General features: G+C 42.4%; 1 protein-coding gene across 3 annotated transcripts in view; it reads left to right on the top strand.

Annotated features, from left to right (window-relative positions):
- Positions 1-20,432, top strand: part of MKLN1 (muskelin 1) — an 81,714-nt gene that overhangs the window by 31,421 nt on the left and 29,861 nt on the right. For all 3 annotated transcript variants that reach the window (XM_014310392.2, XM_031063697.1, XM_031063696.1), the window contains exon 8: positions 4,101-4,213. In XM_014310392.2, the coding sequence (XP_014165867.1) occupies positions 4,101-4,213 (113 nt within the window). The remainder of the gene's footprint in view (positions 1-4,100; positions 4,214-20,432) is intronic.

Here is a 20,432-nt window from a genome sequence, read left to right as displayed (position 1 = left end):
AAATCTGTAGGTTGGGAACAGAGGGAGATTCAAAGCACTGGGCCCAGTGTGCCCATTGTGTACGTGGGCAGCACAGCAGAAATGACAAGGCTCGTTCAAAAGCAGCATGGAAAGATGAAAAAGATGAAGAGAGAGCAGCAGACATGAAGGATGCTGTTTTGCCTGAGGAAAACACCACTATCCATAAGATATTTAAAGACAAGACTTGTGTACAGGATGAAGGGATCTCAGAAACAAAACACAGATGGCTTCTAAGCTCTGAAACACAAACAGCTGCTGAATCCTGGAGGTTACTCAACTTCATGGGGCTTTCACATTTGAGACTGTATGCCTATCCTTAAAAAAAACCCCTTGTATTCAGCCAACTTGTATCCAGCTGAACTGTGGCTCAGAAACCAAGGAGTGTGATCCTGCAAGAAGATTCAAGGCTGGTTTTATATTTGTGCTCTTAAACGCTCCTCACAAAGTGGGCAGCACTGCTGGCATGTAACTAAAGGTGTGGATGCTGCTTGGAGAAGTGACATCCTTTTGTAGAAGGCTTTTGAGAGATCTTGCACCTTGGTTGGTTTGTTATTTCTGAGAGGAATCTTTCATAGTTGTAGAGACAGTGATGCTCCAGTACAGCCCCAGCAAGTCTGTGCTGGCAGCTGACTGGGAGGGCAGTGGCTGATGAAATGGAGACCAGAGCCATGAGTCCAGGGGGACTGCAGCAGAGAATTGTGAGGTTCTGATCCTGCCCCTGGGATGTGACAGCTGTGCAGGAGGACAAACTGGGCACTGACTGCATGGAAGGATTTGCAAGGCACTGGAAGCTGAGTGTGCATCATTGACGTGTCCTTGTGGCCTCTCCTGCTGGGCTGTACCAGCACAAGCACGGCCAGCAGGGAAAGGAGAGGGTGATGTTCCTCTTCTGGGTACTTGGGGACACATCTGGAGTGCTGTGCCTGGTTTGGGCTCTCTGGGACAATAAGGATTGTGTCAAACTGAACTGACCAAGGTGGTCAGGGCTGGAGCGTGTGATGTGTGAGAAGATGCTCAGGGAGCTGGTTTTGTTCATCTGGTAGAAAAAAGGTTCATGGGAGGATCCTAGAGCTGTCTTCAGCTACTGGTGAGAGCATGGAGATAGCCAGGCTCATTCTGGGGGGAGCAGAGAGGTAGGATAGAGGGCAGGAAGGGAATATCCTGTTGGATATTAGGGGGAAAAATTTGTAATGAGGTTAATTAGTCATTGCAGCAGGGATCCCATGTGAAATGTCCCTCCTTGTACAAAGTATAGCTGAATAATTCCCTGGGCAATGTGGTCTCTGCTGAAGTTAGCCCTCCTGTGAGGGATTTGGGGGATGGCTGATGGACCTTGCTGAAGTGCTGCAGATCCACAATTCTTTTATATTCCATGGAGGACTCTTCTAGCAGAGACATGGAAATACTGCTTGACCAAAGAATATAGTTAAATATGTCACCAGGACTGGAATGTACTCACTGAGGAAGTCCTCCTGTACCAGAATCCCACAAGTATTTCACCACATGGAGAAAATGGAGATAACAGGAGGTAGAGAACTGTCCCTGAGAATGTGTCTGAACCTGGACTGAAACCACCCCAGGAATTTTGGTATTTCATGGATTGGAGAAGCTTGCTTTGCTACTTTTCTGAGAAATAGAAATTAAGGAGAGACTGACAGGAAATATGTGGATTGTTGGGAATGTACATCCTCTCATTTGAGGACTTCGCTGGCACCTTTTAATCTTCTAGAGAGTAAGGGAAGAAAAGAACTCAGACATTACAGAAAAATTTTTGACTGAGCAAGCAGTTTAGAAATACTCACAGAACATATTTAATTCAAAGTGTTGAATTTGTATTCAGAAAAAAATGTAGAGGAAATAAGCTGAGGATGCTGGAGGAGAAATTTGACTTCCTAAACGTAGCTGGTAAAAGCTTTGGGTAAATATAATTGCTTTCATGTTTTTTTCTTGTTGCCTTTCAGCTAGGTTTGAAAATTCTCCTGCTCTGCTCCTAAAGCTGAATAGAGACTTGCTTTAATAAAGCAGCATCAATTTGCTGTGTTCCATATTGCTTGGTTGCAGAGGGAGGATCCTTTTCTCCTTGAGTTCCCCAGTGCTACCAGAGTTATATTGGTGTGAGACTGCTGGGCTGCCCCACTGCTGCTGCCTGGGGTCTGTGGCCTCTGTCCTCTTCTTTGAATATTGGCCTTTCATATCTGTCCTGGTTGGGTCTCTGCATGCAGGATGAAAAAAACCCCTCCCATAAAATCTGAATTAACAGCTAGAATACAAGCAGTGATACTGGTTGGGAACTAGAGCGAAGCTTGACTTTCAAAAAAAACTTTAAAGTCCCCAAAAAACTCAAACCCAACCAAACCAAAACAATCAAACCCAACCCCAACTAAAGAAGAACAATCCCACAAACCACCAAACAACTATTTTTTTTGCTTTATACCATGGGAAAACAATTACAAATTTTAGGAGAACTATAAAAAAATTATTTATTTGACATTACCAGCAACAGATGCATTTATGCATTAAGAAACATTCATTTTAAAACATGGAACCTTCCTCTAAAATATATATATACTTCTGCAATAAGGCAATAAACAAAAAATTATTTTCATTGGGTCTAGATAGTGATGGAACCTTTCTTTCATGTGAGCTGCAGTTTCATGATGTAAAAAGTGTCTGGCACAGAGTTCATGTCCAGTTGTGTTCAGGGTGTTGCTCTGGGGATGCTCAGCACCAGCTGGGTGCTTGTGCTCCTCTCTCAGTGCTCACATTTAATTCTGTCAGCTTGGGCTAGGTAACTTCCAAAATCTGAGTTTTCATCGGAGTCATTCAGGTTTGCTATTAAATTTCATGTGAGCCAACAAAGCCTTTCCAGGCAGGCCTGACATTTTGGCAAGGCCCCAGTAGGATTTTTAGCTGGTGCCAAATCTTTTATTTTTCTCGGCTATCAATGAAGCTGTTGTGGTAATGTGGGTTTTGTGAGCTGTGAGAATTTATGCGCACAAAGGGACCTGCTCTTTGCAGGGAACACTGGGAGCCCTGAGTCCAGGAGGAAGGGTAATTAAAGTTAATGAACCAGGGTAACCTTTCCATGGTGATGACCACTATCCTGATGGTAGGTAAGGGTCAGGGACTAGTCCCATTTTATAATCGTGCTCTAACTCCACGCTTTAATTGGTGTTGGATTAAAAATTGGCTATTACCTCCATAATAGAAGTGGTTTGTGGATTTTAAAAGAGTTTTTCAAAACTCTGCAAGTCTTGAGGAGCTTGTTCTTCTTGGGCTTGGCTTTGTGTTCTGTTTTAATGCAGTCTGAAAATGAAGTATTTTTAGAATTTGAGACCAGATAGTGCTGTTTCTATAATGGGAGCAGTTTGGTTATCTCTCCATGGCAGAACAGAAACTCCTTTCTTAAATGCTTCCCCTTTTCAAAGGCTTCATCTGGCTTTATCAGTGAGTCTGGGAAGCCTTAGAACTTGCTGTACACAGAGCAGTTGTGGGTTTGAGGTGACAGCCCTGAAACACTGACTTAAATTTGTGACTCTTGTACTCGCCGGCTTTTGTGGCATCAGGTAAGTTAACATTATGCAAGACATTTCCCTTGAAGAGAATTTTGTATTTGATTTTTCTATCTAAGGGATGGACTAAACAGAAAAACTTTGCTGCTCCTATCTCCAAAATCTTGTTGATGTATAAATCCTGCACCAAACAGGGCACAGGCTGAGATGTCATTGATAGACTACATGCACAGGATCCAAAATGTTAAATATTGTTCATTTGTCTGTCTGGAATTTTAATCAGAAGGCTATGGGTTTGATTGCCTCTTATGTAAATGTGGAAATAGAAAATGACGCTGAGAATTGGCTGTCTATCAATCTTAAAATCTTCCATTACTAAACCAAACCACATTTTTGTGTTGATGACTAGTTCCATTCAAAGAGCAGTGGTGTTTTAAGAAAAAAAAAAGAGTTTAAATTTATCTTCTGATAATTTGTCTCTGTCACAGATGTTTTGTAGGCATTAGCCTGTTTAAACACATTCTCTTTGAAAAATAAAATTAATTTTTAATATTTTTTTTGAAATAGAAACTGTTTATTTGTTTGGTGGCTGGGACGGAACTCAGGATCTGGCTGACTTCTGGGCATACAGTGTGAAGGAAAACCAGTGGACCTGTATATCCAGGGATACTGAGAAAGAGGTAAGTTCTGCAAACATCCATATTTTTAAAAATACATCAGTGGTTGCCCTCAAAAATGCCCCTCCTAAAGTCCTTGTGTAGAAGTGCAGTGTAAGAGTGAGAGCCACAGAGTTCAGACTTTCAAGTTCTGAAGACTTTTGAAAGGCTTACATGGGGAAAATATGAGCTGGAGGTGGCTTTGAAGTGCTAAGATTCCTGGAGGGGAAAGGTTTATTTCTCAAAAGCAGAAATGGTCGGCCAAAAAATCAGCTCAGCAAATAGAGCACGAGTTAAATAATTTTGTGTGGCTGAACAACCAGACTTATCACAGAATCACAGAATGTTTTGGGTTGGAAGGGACCTTAAAGATCATCCAGTTCCAGCCCTGCTGCCATGGGCAGGGACACCTCCCACTGGAAGGTTCCAAGAACTTGCTAATGAACATTTCAGACCTGATCTTGATGTTTGAACTTCAGAAACCAATTGTTTATTTTTTTAGCTTCTGTCAAAAATGAATAGAAATGGACAACTACCAGATGGAAATCTAGAGGACAGGGGTTACTGCCAAAGGCTACGCAACCCCGAGAGCTTTCGTGGAATTCATTTGAACCATTTTCCTTGGCCTCTTTTGCTCAGTGTTTGACGTATGAAACCTGAAATGAATGTAGCTTGGGTTATAGGACCAGACAAAAAAAGTCCAAGACCTTTGGCTTCTGTAATTCATTTCACTGTACACTGAAATCTTCAAGTTTTGTGTGGTTATTGTATTTTGTGTTCATTACTTGTTTGTCAGAGGAAAATTCGTGCCACCTCTTCTTGGAGGTATGAAAAGTTTGAGATCCCACTACTTTTTGACAAATTCAGTAGTTGATTTCCTCAGCTATTTGAGAACAGTATAAAAACATCTTGTTTCTCATTTGTATTTCTCAGTTTCCTGTCATGGCTAATTTTGTGAGCTTCCTTACCAGATTAAATAACACTTTAATATTCTCATTTTTTTTCATAGCAAAGGTTTTTTTAGAGGTTGTGATCAAGTAGGACAAATAGCCTGAGCTGAAAAAAAAATAAAAATCTCACAGGCATTTCCTGTAGCCCTCGAACCTCTGTGTCATGTACTTACTGATTGGAACATCCTTTACAAAATGGGCAATAACAGAACTGAATGTGATACTCTGGTTTCTGTCATAACAGAGCTGTGGAGAGGTAAAATTGTTATATTTATGTTCTGTTTAGTCAAAAAGGGGCTGCTGTGTTTTCTTCCTGCACAAACCAGGGTGGGTCAGTGTGGTGTTTAAGGGATGCATTTCCTTCTTGCTGGGGTCTTGCCACATCCAGTTGAGTTGCTCTAAAGCTTAGGAGGCCTGGCTGAGATGAGAGAAAGGAGGAATGCACAAAAGGAGAGCTGTGGAGGAGACACAGTGGAAGAGTTGTGATTTTATGTGGTTAAATGATTATAAAGGGATTTTGGAGGGAAAAATGTTAGCAGAGTGTTATGGAAGTTCAGGAAATTCAGATGGAAGATGGGAAGGATCTAGCAAGGAGAGGAAGAAAGAGGAATTTTTAAAAAGTGGAGACTTGCTGAGTGTGTGAGGAGTTTTGAAGAAGGGATGTATTTAATTGTGAAAAATGTGGAGAAACATGGCTTTGGAAAGAGAATTCTGGAAGGACTCTCTGTGACAAACATATGAGGTGGGGCCCCTGTGAGCCTTGTGGAGTTCAGCAAGGCCAAGTGCAAGGGCCTGCACATGGATTGGGGCAATTCCAAGAGCAGATAGAGGCCAAGCAGAGAATGGATCCAAGAGCAACCCCAAGGAGGAGGAGAACTGGGGGTGTTGGTGGTTGAGAAGCTCAACAGGCCTCGATGATGTGGACTTGAGCACTTCTGCTCTGGAGCCAGGCTGGCAGAGCTGGGGGTGCTCACCTGGAGAAGGCTCCAGGGAGACCTCAGAGCCCCTTCCAGTGCCCAAAAGGGCTTCAGGAGAGCTGGAGAGGGACTTGGGACAAAAGCATGGTGTTCCAGGACAAGGGGGAATGGCTTCCCAGTGCCAGAGGGCAGCCTTAGATGGGATATTGGGAAGGAATTCCTGACTGGGAGGGTGGGCAGACCCGGGCATAGGGTGCCCAGAGAAGCTGTGGCTGCCCCTGGATCCCTGGAAGTGTCCAAGGCCAGGTTGGACAGGGCTTGGAGCAACCTGGGATAGTGGAAGGTGTCCCTGCCCACAGCAAGGGGTGGCCCTGGATGGACTTAAAAATCCATTCCCACCCAAAGCATTCCATGATCCTGTGATACATTCAGCAGTGTTCAGGAGGCCTCCTGAAGTGTAGTTCAGGGGTTTTGGTGACTTTCTGAGGTACAGTGACCTGGCAGCTGCTGTACTTGGAAACCAGCAATGGGTTGTGGGTTTTTTTTTTCCAAAGAGATCTGGATGAAACCTGATTTAGAAATGAAAAGGTCAGTCTCAAATGTTGAGAAGTATATTCAAAAACAAAGGCTCCAGATGTTTGTCTAATAGGGACATCAACTGCTCACAAACAATTTGCAAAAAGGAAATGTCTGTTGACATGGAATTTTAAAAAATATTCAGAGTAGATTCCAGTGGAGCTTAATCTTGTTTTGTTGTATTGTGCTAGTTCTGCTTCTGGATTTTTTATTCTAATTAATCAGTGACAGTGGTTAAATTAGCCACTTAGTAATGAAACTTGGATAAGAGTGAAATACGGTGAAAGTTGCATCCTGTCCAGTGTTATTGTAGGGATAATGCAGAGTAATGCTTTTGGGATAAGGGTACTGGGAGCTTTTGTTGCAATGCATTAGGAGAACGTTGTGTGACCTTTTTAGAAAATGTTTTTGCTGCTGTTTTTCAACATTTTCCAGTGAGATGTCTCTTTGTCACCTGAAGTTGCATTTGTCTTTTTTAATAATTGGACACCAAAGCTGATTTTTCATAGCTCTTTTTTATAGAATCATTGAATAGCTCAGTTGGAAAAGCCCTCTAAGATCAACTCCAGCTGTTTCTCCCAGCGCTGCCAAGGCCACCACTAAACATCCCCAGGTCTCACATCCACATGGCTTTTGAGTTCCTCTGGGGTTGGGGACTCCATCACTGCCTTGGGCAGCTGTGCCAGGGATGGAAAACCCTTTCAGTGAAGAAATTTTTCCAAATATCCAAGCTCAACCTCTCCTGGTGTAACTTGAGGTCGTTCCCTGTCGCAGACATCCTTTTCACTAAAATCCTTTCTTTAGGATTTTTTCCTTCTGAGAAGCTGTGGCCTCAGAAACAAATGTAAACAACAGGTTATCTGCTGCTGTGGAATGCAATAGGTCAGTCTGGATTGACCCAGCTTGGATATTTAGAAATAATGGCCAATCCAGAACGGAGCTCTCTCGGACACAGTCTGAGAGAGCAGGGTTTGTTATCATTCTTTACTTTTCTATTCTTAGCTTAGCAAGCTTCTGAAAAGCTCTCCTGCTTTTTCTTTGTAGTATAGTTATAATGTAGTATATATATATATATATATCATAAAATAATAATCAAGCCTTCTGATCATGGAGTCAAGGATCTCGTCTCTTCCTTCACCCAAAAACCCTTGTCACAACCGTCACAGTTCCCTCTCCTCCTGTCCCTGTTCCCTGGAGCACAACCCGACCCCCCTCCGGCTGTCCCCTCCTGGCAGGGACTTGTGCAGAGCCACAAGGTCCCCCCTGAGCCTCCTTTGCTCCAGGCTGAGCTCTTTCCCAGCTTCCTCAGCCCCTCTGGATATGCTCCAGCTCCTTATGTCTGTCTTGTATGTCTGGACAAAATGCTCAGGGCTCTGCTGGAATAGCTGATCACCTTCAGCATGAAAACAGGGTCTGCAGGACCTGCTGCTGAGCACACCACCACTGCTGATGGACAGACAGACAGACCCCACCATCCCTTCAGAGTATGGATCCAGCAGGACTCCTGCTGTGCTTGTCAAATCCTCTTCCTCAAGCCTGCATGCTTCCAGGGAGATGCTCCCTGGAGCAGTTCAGGACCTCTCAGCTTCCCCACTGCTTCTGTCTCTGGAGTGTGTGACAGCCCTGTGAATCAGCTGGCACAAGGCACAGCCAAAGTGGGCTTCATTTAAGAGCCTTTAAGAGTTTCTACCCTGAATCAGTTGGAATGTTCTGACAAATGCTGTTGTCTTCAGGGTTTTTTAGTAGATCAACAGACCTCTTCAGGATTAGGGAATAAATAGTTTTAAAAAAAAAAACAAACCTTGTCATTCCTTGGACATTTTTACTCTAGGCCAGTGTCAGTTAATAGGGAAATGTCATGAGTGTGTTTTGATGTCTATTTCTAGTTTCCAAGCAGCAGTTTTCTCTTTTGAAGGGTAATTTAGTTAAAATCAGTGCAGGAGGACGGTTTCAAATGTAGGAAAGACTTTGTTTGGTGTAAATTGATAGTCAGGGGATTTTGAAATAGGATCAAAATGCTGAGGGGTGTTGATGCCTCTGGAGATCAGATAAATGAGGCTAAAGCAGTGTGAAAATTGGCATATTTTGTGTCTCTCTGGTATTCCTGTACCTTGTTCTAGTATTTCCTAGAGACAAGAGATGGGGGGATCTCCCTTCAAACAGTCTCACTGCACTGACTGGTACCTTCTGTGCTGCTTCTTGGAAAATGCATTGACTCATCCTCATTCTGGCTTCTTCAGAGGAAAATCCTGGTCACAAATCAGCTCTGTGAAGGATGTGGAAATTGTGTAAATGGGTTAGGTTTAGGTGACACTGTGTTTCTCTCAAAAATTGTTGGAGTATTTCCTTACCAAAGGTAGAAGTGAAGGTCTTGCCATGGTTTAACTGCTTGAGAGGATAAATCTTTGCTTACAGTGAAGGAAAGTGTAGGTCAACAGGTGCCTCCTGTTCAGTAGGTTCAAAATTATGTAGAAAATGGGTATATTGTGAGGTGACAGTTTGCTGTGAACTGAAAGTGCTTTTCCATGATGCTGAAAGTAAAAGCTGACAAGTGTAGAAAGATCTCCTAATGGTGAGAGCCAGGGGGAATTTCAACTGCTATTGTATTTCCAGTTAAATTTTCTCCAGTCTCTGCATGCATTTCTTTGCATTTGTTGACATGGATGGATTTACCCAAAGCTTTCAGTGTCATGTTACCACAGAAGCATTTTTTGTAGGACTTTGTGACACCCTTCTGTTTTTTTTGGGTGTGATGCAAAAGTACATGAGCTTATCAATGTAAAGTCTTTACCCTGTGCTGTTTGAAGTGTAGGAACTGAACTAGTCTCAAATATTGACTTCCTCCCACAGATGGTGATACAGTTTGGAAGACGCATCAAGTGACTTGAGGGGCTTTTTGTTGCAAATATTGTGATGTTTACAGACTTGATATCTAATACAGCGAGTGTGCCATGTCCTACTGCTGAGCAGTTCCAGTGGTACAGATGCTCAGTTGTAGGAGATTCCTGGTGCTGCAAAAGCACATAGGGAGAAAGCAGCTGTCCCTGAAAGAAACTTGGATACTGCAGATGTACCTCGGAGCCAACTCCCTAAGTAGTGCAAATGCCTACAAAAGTAGGGACAAAGACAGCAGATGCTGGAGTGAACTAAATGAAAAGTATCCTAGGCTGATCTTAAATATCACAGGCTAATGGTTTATTTTCCTCCCTATTTAGTAGCATAATGGTTTAAAATGTTCTAAGACAGTATTCTTTCACCAGAATGTTTGAGAGAGACTTTCACATATGCCTAACTGACATCCCCAGTGATTTCCACTTAGGCAGCCTAAAGCAAAAAAACCCTGTTGAGGGAGCAGCACCACAGCTTTTAAAATAATTTATTTTAAAATAAACTTTTTGGGAAAGGTTTTCAACCTTTAAAGCTAACTTATGTGCTTATGCTACCTTGTGTGCCTCAAGAGTTCTGTCCTCTTAATCCTGGTTTATTTGTCTTTTTTTTTTTTAACTTTGACATTTTTTTAAGGAAAAGATCATCCATATTTGAAAACAACTTCAGGTCTTAAGTTATTCAGTTTCCTCACTAGGTGCCTGTATTTCTTGCTTCCAGCATGGAAAAAAAAGCTCAGAAAACCAGCCAAACTTCAGTTATTCCTCACACCAGGTGTCTGAATGTGTGGAGGTCCTTTTCCTCCACACACTGCCGTTCAAGTCAGTCTCGTGGAGAAAGGAGCATTAAATAAATGCCTTGTGCCCAATGTCCTGGAGGCTGCACAACTTTGGCAGCCCTGGAGCTTGTGCATGCCATTCTTCAGGTTATGCTGAATTTCCAAGTCATCATAAAGCTTTCAGTTGCAAAGTAAAACTACTTTTAGTCCTTGAAGTAATGCATCAGGCAGAGTTGATTTGTGGCGTTTATGTTCCGATAAAAATCACCACTTCAGCTGCAGCTTATGATGAGTTTAATGCTCTGATCTCTGGTCTGGAATGGAACTTTATTTTACTTACATGGCTTTATTAGGACATTATTGCATCATCCTAATGCATTTTGCAATTCCCCGTAAATTGTAGATGAGGCAGTGTAGAGTCATTCTTGGGTGGCTGTGGATACATCCTGGGGGGAAATAACATTGCAGGATTTTCAGGTAAAGATTTAGTGAAGAGGTTGATGTTGGTACAAGGAATTCTGATTTATATCCTTTTGGCTTTTAAAGACACAGAAATATGCACCTGTGAGATGAGCCAGCTGGAATGCCAGGACCCCAGCATTTCACACTGAAGGGATTAAAAGAAAAGGATTTTAAAGAAATAGGAGAATGTGTAGAGGTGGAAGGAAAACTTAACTCTTTTGCCGGTGAGTGAAAGTAGCTTCACACACCAGTCAACTTTGCCTTGGGAGTAGAGTAATGTCTTATTTTAGCTGCACTGAGAGACTTGTTACATTAATGTTACATTAACATTGCTCAGTCTGTGCAAATACAGAAATCCCTAAAGAAATATCAGTTATCCCAAGGTGGTAACATAGGGGAAGCAGTCTCAAGTAGTATCACAGGCAAATCTGTAGCTAAATTGTCTGGATAATTACGTGCTTGAAAATGTAGTAAGTTTTTGTGGACCTTGCTGCTGTGGTATTTCAGCAACTGGGTTTTGGAGGTAATTGGGAATTGAGCTTTCTGGATTGTCTCAAGAGAAGTTATTGGCACAGTGGCTGGTGCAATGATGTGTTGAATTCAGATCTATCTGAAAGAGCTTAGTGTGTTTAATAGGACTTAATCCTTGAATTTTTCAGGGCTTGCATGTGATGGAAATGTTACTGATACTGGGCTCTAGGAAATTAAACAGCCAACTTGCCAACACCTTCAGGTGCAAACTACTCTTTTGTCACAGCTCAAAACTGTCTCCACTTTCTCAGAAACATCTGAGAGCCTGTGGCTGTCAAGGGATTTAGACTTAGAATATCATGTTTGTCTATCACCAGCATCTCAAGGACAATTAATTACAAAAAAAAAAAAAACAAACTTCCAAAAGTGTAGCTTTGCTTGTAACCTTTTGTGGCTAAACAGTTTATAAGTAACCAGTTAAATTTTTTCAGGCTTCTGGTCTGCAAGTGAGGCTGTAGCTCAGCAGAGTAGTTTGTGTCTATGGAAAAATCTCTCTTGGCTGGACCTTCGCTGGCCATTGTTACTGGTAATGAGAGGACAGAGTGAACTTGTGATGCATGCAAAAATGACCTCATTCAACATCCTGCAATTGTTAATGGGGTTAGTTAAATTCGGCACACGAGGGACGTGGTCCTGAGGGCCCATCTCAGAGCTGGTGAAAGCTCTGGTTCTCTGGTGGCTTGTCTGTTACATTTCACCAGCATTGCTGAAAGCAAAGCTGAGTTCTGGATGTGGAACAAACTGACAATTTACTTGGTAAAATTTAAGAAGTTGAAACTTTTTTTACGTTTCAGCAGTGTGAGCAGTGCTTTGTTTGCAGGTGAATTGTGCCTTTTGTTAGAAATAGCACAGAACTGATGTCCTTTTGCTGCAAGGTCGCCATGTACTGGGGTATTCCTTCAGTACTTCTCTTGTTTGCATTTGTAAGCTGAATCACAAAGGTTGGATGACTTTTATTTTTGACTGTAAACTAAAGCCTGCACAAGACCTTCATACACATTCCTGCAACCTTCTTCAAATAAATTAAAGAATTACAGAGTAGTTTGGGTTGGAAGGGTGGAAAGATCAACTCATTCCACCCCCTGCCATGCACTGGGATGCCTTCCACTATCCCAGGTTGCTCCAAGCCCCATCCAACCTGGCCTTGAGCACTTCCAGGGATCCAGGGGCAGCCACAGCTTCTCTGGGCACCCTGTGCCAGGACCTCCCCACCCTCCTAAGCAGAGAATTTCCTTCTAACAGCTGATCTAAATGTCTTCTCTTTCAGTTTAAAATTGTTCCACCTTGTCCTGTCACTATCTGCCTGTATAAAAAGTCCCCCTTCATTTTTTTTTAGAACCCCATTTTTAAATACTGAGTGGCCACAAATTATTTCCCACTATTTGAATGCTTGAAGATGTGGGAGCTTTTCACCCTTCCCACTGGCTTTTAAGATGTTTTTCTGCAGCATAAGATCCATGGTGTTAGGCATTGCTGGAAGGCCTTGAGGATACCTTGGTGTGAGAGCTCAGGAGATCCAGGAATGTGACTCCTGCACTGGCAATTCCTCTGGCAGTGGCTGCCAAAGCTGTTCCTGCACTGTAGGAAAACTCAGGCAGCACAGCTGTCAAAGCACAGTGTTGGTGCTTTGTAAAGTTCAGCTGTGAGGACACACTTGGTCTTTAGAGGTTCCTTGATCAGGGCACATCAGAAGCCAGAAGATTGTGTATTAATTCATTCCTTTATGAAAATACTCTCAATTTAGTTATTTCTACAAGCAGGTGGCAGGGAGGCTAATAAATATTAATTTCATGAGAATAGAGCATTATCTATTTGTTTTCATAGCAATCCTCATGGGCTGCATGAGTCTGTGCTGTGATAAACCTGTGCTGATCCCTGGAGGATGGAGCAAAGACTTGGAGTCAAGTTCGTGTCAGACTGGAGGGCTTGGGCTGTCAAGGGTCATCAAATCCAGCCCACTGCTGTCATAAGGATTGTGTTGTATGATCTCTGAGCCTGATCATTTGACTTATAAGCTCATTGAACCGTCTTTCAAAAATAGAACATCAGGCCATTTATTTTTTTAATTCTAATTTAAGCAGGGAAAGTCTCTTTGTGGCAGGCTCAGCTCAAGGCCGTGCAGCATCAACAGTGGGAAATTAGGACTGTCCTAAATGTGAGTGTGCTTTTAGGAAGGGGAAAAAAGAAAGCTTCATCCTATTAAATTTTATTGTTTTCCCACCTTGAAGAGATGTGCACACAAAACTGTGTGCTAAAAGCTGCTTCTGACTTTAATCTGCTCCATCATGTCTGAGTCAGATGCCCAGAAAGGACTTTGCTGGTAAATCTATCCCGTGGCATCGCTGTAGGAGGGCACCAGTAAGCAGATTAGCCATAGCTCAGATTCTGTGTCAACTGCCTGACCAAGGGTGTCTTCCTGTCTTGGCTGTGCCTGGACTTATTAACAGTTAATTATAACTTTTTAATATCCAAACCTAATATTTATCATAAGGCATTTAACTCTCTTGTGTGCAAAATTGTGTAAATTCATGGCTTTCCAGTACTGATCCTGAGGAGTTTTCAGGATGATGACTCTTAGATGCATTCTGGTCTATTTCTTAGGCTTCCCAAAATATTTTTTGGCAGAACATATTTGATTTATATGTAACAGTTTTCTAGAGAAGCTGTGGCTGCCCTGTCTCTGGAATTGTCCAGTCCCAGGGGCTTGGAGCAACCTGGGATAGTGGCAGGCAGGGGAGTGGGACTGGATGAGCTTTAAGGTCCCTTCCAACCCAAACCATTCTGTGGCTGATGAACATGCATGTTCTCCGAAATATTCTTTATAACTGGTAGAGCAGCCTTAAAATTAAGTTGGAATATCTGTTACTTTTATAAATAGCGGCAAGAATCATGGAGTGTTAAAGGTTGGAAGGGACCTTAGAGATCATCTAGCCCCAGACCCCTGCCATGGACACCTTCCACTATCCCAGGTTGCTCCAGACTCCATCCAACCTGGCCTTGGACACTTCCAGGGATTATTTGCAGAATAATTTAAAGAATGGAGTGAACATAGAGTATCCAGAAACCATTTTTTGGAGGTAAACTCCCATCTTATGGTCCTGGAAGCGTTCAGTGCTTTGCTGCATCTACCCTGTGTGACATGCAGAGGTTTTTACTTCTAGTGTTGGAACTGTCTAGTCTTGGACATCAAATGACATTGGTGGCACTGATTTCTGCCATCATACAGAGTAAGAAGCTGGGATGTGCTGTTTGAGGGAGGGGCTTTTACACTGCAGAAACCCTTACAGGGGGCTCTGATCCCCTGCCATGTGCCTGTGCTGGGCTACTCTGGCCTTCAGCACAGTTGTGATGCTCCTGCTGTGTGACTGGATGTTCAGGACCCTCCCTCTGGTGGTTTGGTGCTCCTGAATCATCAGTGATTTCATGGGTGATAGGAATGATACATCAGTCCCCAGCTCCTGTTTTGTGTTGAGGGACCATAAAAATCCTCCATGCTACCATAAAAAAAGAATAGATGAAATTATTTTCTTATGTTTCTGGCACCTTTAGGTTATGATAAACTCCTGTGAGTAACCTGTATGGGATGAAAAGGTTTTATTTTGTTGTATGGCTGCAGTTGTTTCTCTTGCTGAATTTAGTGCTCATCTAGAGCAAAGCAAATCTTTGCTGTGGCTCAGATTAAACATTTTGGGAGCGCATTAGCTGTAGACTGGCATTGATAAAGCACTAACAAGCTCTAATCTTAAAGCACATGGACTTGAATTAATGCCAGGAATAATATGCATTTCCTTTCGTTTTCAAGTTTGTGGAGAACTTTCCCCCCTTTTTTTTTTATTGGGGGGGTGTGGAGGAGGAAATGAATTATAGTCCAAAACTGGGAAATGAGAGCAATTAATCTCTGCAGTTGTGTGTAGGCAGGAGGGACTATTTGTTGCCTGACAGGCTGCTCTCAGGACTGGAAACAAAGTAGGTTGTTTGTGTCTTTTTATGTCCTCGTCCTAGTTTGCTTTAGGACAAGAGCATTTACCTCATGACGCTTATTTTTGAACTTCATACTGGAGGCAGTGTTCACATTCCACTCAGTCTTTTACAGGACCAAGAACGGAGAATTAGTCAGCTGTTCTTTGTTTTTATTTCCCTGACTCTTGAACAGGATCCAGGCTTGCTCCTGAGGTTTTTCATCTGGATTGGTCTGAATAAAACAGATTTTTCTTGCAACTGAAACCCCTTTATTTGCAAAAGGTTATGATAACCAGAAGAAGCCAAGCTCCCCCAGTTTTTGTTTGGGATGGGCAGTGGAACTGGCTTCCTGCGGTCATGTTCTCATTAAAGGAGGTTCATAGGACATTTATTTAAAAACAAACAAAAAAATGAAAGCTATCATGTTTGTGCCTTAATGTAGCATTCCAGGATGCTGTTGCTAAGATGATGCCTGCTGATTCTGGCATAAATAGTGATTTGAGCAGACCCTACCCTAAGGAGTTGAGTCCCAATCCTTTCTCCCCTGTATAGGAACAAATCAATTATTCTAAGGAGGCGGTGTTGTCTCTCGGTGCTGTTGTGTTGCTTTTTGAAAACGTTTTGTAAGTTAGTCCTTAAGTGGGATAATTGCTTTCAGCATTTGCAAGTTAAATGAAGAAAGCTCTAATTAGATTTTATAAAGTGGCTTAGCATGTTGAGAAGGCTTTTCATAAAGTATACTGTGTATTCACTTGGCATTGCACAATTGAATTTCGTGTAGCACTGACGAAACCTAAAAATCCTATTTGGCCCTGGGTGCTTAAAGGATTGAAAGCCTTTCTTGAGTGCTCCTGGCCATCCAGCCTCTCTTCCTTTCCCCACCATCCCACCCTCACCAGGGTGTTTATCTGTGCTGTAGAGACCAGAGGAGTTACATCCACACCAACCTGTTTAAAGAAGAGCCTTGGAGCTGGGCATAAAGCTTGGTATTTTGTAGCACTTCCAAGCAGGACCCTGCACATGTTGTTTAATCTGTTTTAGCTGTTATTGTGCTGTGCTGATTGTATGGTGGGGCTGGGTGGCACAGAGCCACTTTGTTCAGGTCAGTCCTGGCTCTGTGTGGGCACTCATTGAGTCCCACACAAGCCCAGCAGTGCCTGTGCTTAGTAGTTTTTGGTATTGTTTGGTGTCCTGTAGGTTAGAAATGTGATATGCTAATGCTTTCCTCTTGCCATCACAGCCTTGGCAGCAGCTGAGGCACTGGCCAAAGCAGCCTGACACACTTATTGCCATCTGAATAAGGACTTAGCCCAGTCACAAGCCCCTTTCACGTGTGGTTTCTGCAGTGTGTGTGCCAGGAGCTTTCTGATGAGAATGGAAGGAGTGCCCAGAGGCAGTGTTTGTTCAGGTCGTTTGGGTGCTGTTGCTGGACATGACTTCCAGAGTCTTATAGAAGATGGGCTCTCTTTGGGAAGTGACACCTCTACTACCTCAGTCAATCAGGTTGTGAAGCTTCATCTGCAAAAATGTGGATTCCATGTATAACAACTTAGAAGAAACCAGATCTAAAGTAAAGTACTTAATTATAAAATCACAGAATGGTTTAGGTTGGGATGGACCTTAAAGACCCTCTAGTTCCACCCCTCTGCCATGGGCAAGGACACCTTCCACTAGGCCAGGCTGCTGAGGGCCTCATCCACTGGCCTTGAACACTTCCAGAGATGAGGAGTTTTGCACAGGTTTGTTATGAGTTCAGACAGTCACAGAAGCAACTTGTCAAAACTGTGACTTGGTGATAAGGCCTAGATTTGAAGAAGGGCATAGAGATCTCTAGTCAGATCCACTCAGCCTGGGACATTAATTAATGGATCATGATCAGCCTACATCCTGGCAGGGGGATAAAAGGTTGCTCTTTTGCCCTCTAGCCATGCTTGATCTCCTCACCCTTGGGTTAGAGAGTCATCTCTGTCATGATCAGTTTTTCTCACTTATTGCTTTTAAAGGGTCAGATTCTTTGAACACTTGTGGAGTCAACAAACTTTGCTGTTTGAATTTACTGGATTGCTGTGTCCATGGCAAGCTGTGGCAGAGTGTTCCTCGTGTGAACAGCAGGCTGCTCTTGTAACCACATGGAGCACACAGCTTTGGATGAACACTCACAGCCACCCGCGGGCACTTGATTCATCACATGTGCCTTGAAGCATTTTACTCTTTTGTAGTGTCTTTGTAAATGGACTTTGTGTCCCTCTTTGAAGTACATATGAGTTACAAGGGCTGCCATGGTCAAGCTGAACTCAGAAGTGAACACAGATTTGGACTTTTCCCCTTTTCTGCCTTAAATGTCAAGCCAGCATGTATCACTGTTAATGGAGTTATTTACTCATTTTGGTAAACATGTAGGCTAAGGAGGAAACTTTGGCAGGTTCCTTGTGATCTTGTGAGTGGTGTGCAGGCAGAACTCCAGTCTTCTTGGAGAAGAGGTTTCAAATTGGATGAAGTTTCCTGTATTACAAGAGATAGCTCATGCTATGGCAGGCTCTGCAGTTTGGTAGAGCTGAAGTTCTTGCATGAACTTGAGGTAATGAAGATTCTGTGTCTGTAGAGATGAAATGTTAACCTTAAAGAGCTCTTTAAGAAAGCAGATTTTTACTGTGTGAGATGTGGCTAGGATGTAATTAAAGAAAAAAAGGTATTTTTCCTAAATTCTTTCCTCATTTTAAAATAGTCTTAGGAAATCTGTATGTTGCTTATTTAGTGTAGCAACTGTGGTTTTGCTGCCATTGCCTTGAAATGGGTATTGAGTTATGAAGTGTCTCAGCTTTGTGTCTGTGCTCAGACAAATTTTGGTTGATGGTGTAGCTTTTCATAGCAAGGCAGATCTGGAAATTGCTGAATTGGAGATTTACTCCTGAAAGTGCCAAAGACATTTTTTGAACAAGTTTGGGAGGATTTAATTTAGTCCACATAGAGGTGAGAGAGTGGGGGAAAGATTCCTAAATTGTCCAATTCCATTAAGAAACTGCAGTGACCTGCCAGAGGGGAGGGTCAGAAGGCACAGGTGAATCCTCACATCTCACCCACAGGGCAGCTGTGCCAAGGAAAGTAGGTGCTCATGGGCAGGGGAGTGGTGCCATATCCCTCAGGGTCCCAGCTCCATGGCTTGGGATGGACTTTGCACGCTGGGGTGATTTATTTGTGAAGCAGGGGCTGCCTTTGTGAGTGCACAGATTGGTGCTTCTCATGCAAAGGAACTCCCCCATGGGTTTGGAACAGGCTCCTCTGCAAGATGCTGTTCTTGTATTTTCTAGGAACAGAGAATTGTGTTGTTGCCTTCTGTGTCCAAAGGCAATCAATGAGCCTTTGCATTTCAGGATTTTATGCTAATATTTCACTGCTATCAGTACTTTTATTTTCAGAAAATAAAATTATCCTAATTACCATGAAGTAACTAATCCTCAAAGCTGTAATCATTGCCGACATAATGCTTCATATTTACAAAATATGAACAATTCAGTTCACCTCTTCACATGGTCTTTTGAGTTACTGTAAAGAGTTTCCTGGAACCATTGCTTAATCAAGAAATTGAATTCTGTAACATGAATAGTAAAGGCTTTTGACATCAAAGATGTAATGCTTCCTTTCTTGTTTTATCCAATTTGGTGATGTGCATTCCATTAGTGTACTTTAAATTTCAATAGAATTTAAGTGAAAGGGTACAGTTATGAAGATTTTTTCATAAAGACATTCCACATCAGGTAGTACACAGAGCAACTGTTGTGCCGATTATTTGGTGTGATATGGCTACACTTCTTTAACTATAAGTCTTCAATAATGATTTTAAAGATTTGCTATATCCTTGCCTACTTGCCTAACCTTTACTTTTCAATGATTTTGAATAGATTTTTTTGTATAGAATCTCAGAGTGGTTCGGGTTGGAAGAGACCTTAAAGATCATCCCATTCCATTGCCCGGCCATGGCAGGGACACCTTCCACAATCCCAGGTTGCTGCAGGTCCTGTCCAGCCTGGCCTTGGACACTTCCAGGGATGCAGGCTCAGCCACAGCTTCTCTGAGCAACCTGTGCCAAGGCCTCACCACTCTCACAGGGAAGAATTTCTTCCCCATATCTAATTTAAACCTGCCCTCTGTCAGTGGGAAGCCATTCTTTGTGTCCTGGCACCCAACTGTGTCAAAATAAACTACAGAATTGATCTATACTCTTGATGTGATGTTTTTCATCTGGTATTTTGCACATAAGGCTTTGCAAACCTTGATTTCTAATGTTTTGGTGTACCACAACATCACTCTCATGCTTCAAGAAGAAGCACATGAAGGCCCTTAAAAAGAGATTTGGGATGCAGAAAGGAAACTACCCAGGCCTGCATAATCATCATCATAATGTCATTAAATAAATTACTCCATGATTTAACTTGAGCACTCCTGGATGGATTAAACCCATAATAAATTGACATGGGGCACTCTGTGTGTTTCTCTTGAAGATCATCACTCAGGGCAGTTTTGCTTACCGTGGGAAACTTTCTTTCAGCTGGAGTCTGGGAGGGCCATATCTATTTGTGAAGGACAGGGAGTGCTTTTGTTACCTTCCCAGAGCCATTATGGGATATGATTGCTTGGGGGAGTGTCTGCTTATGATCTGTTAGAAAACAGCCTATTAATAAAACAGAGGCTCTTGTAATAGAGCACTTCTTAATCTTCTTCCTGTGTAGTTATTTATAGGCTGTGACATCTTAATTTGCCTCTCATGTGCATCGACTTCTGTTATTTTAAAAGATCAAGTAGTTTTCACACGCCTCTGAGAATCACTTCTGGGAGAAACTGTCTGTTTTCTAAGGAATCTGACAGAAAAGGTTCAAATCATAAGTTTGTTGTGACAAATGCATTAAGGTTTTTTGCTGGTGTCGTTCTAAAGGACAGAAGTTAAGGGATGTGCTCTTGTAGTTAGTTATATATTAATCCTGTACTTGATTACAAGCAGATTTTCTTGAATTCTCCAAGGATTTCTAGCTGCTGCTAATATTTAATTTCCCGTAGCAACTTATCTGAAGCAATATTAAATCCGTTACTCTGTTCATTTTTGTGGTGAAACTGTCTGTTTTCTAAGGAATCTGACAAAAAAGGTTCAAATCATAAGTTTGTTGTGACAAATGCATTAAGGTTTTTTG

This window comes from Geospiza fortis, unplaced genomic scaffold (assembly GCF_000277835.1).
Source record: "Geospiza fortis unplaced genomic scaffold, GeoFor_1.0 scaffold129, whole genome shotgun sequence".
Taxonomy (NCBI): domain Eukaryota; kingdom Metazoa; phylum Chordata; class Aves; order Passeriformes; family Thraupidae; genus Geospiza; species Geospiza fortis.
The sequence above is the reverse complement of the archived record's forward strand: the minus strand, read 5'-3'. Positions and strand labels throughout refer to the sequence as shown.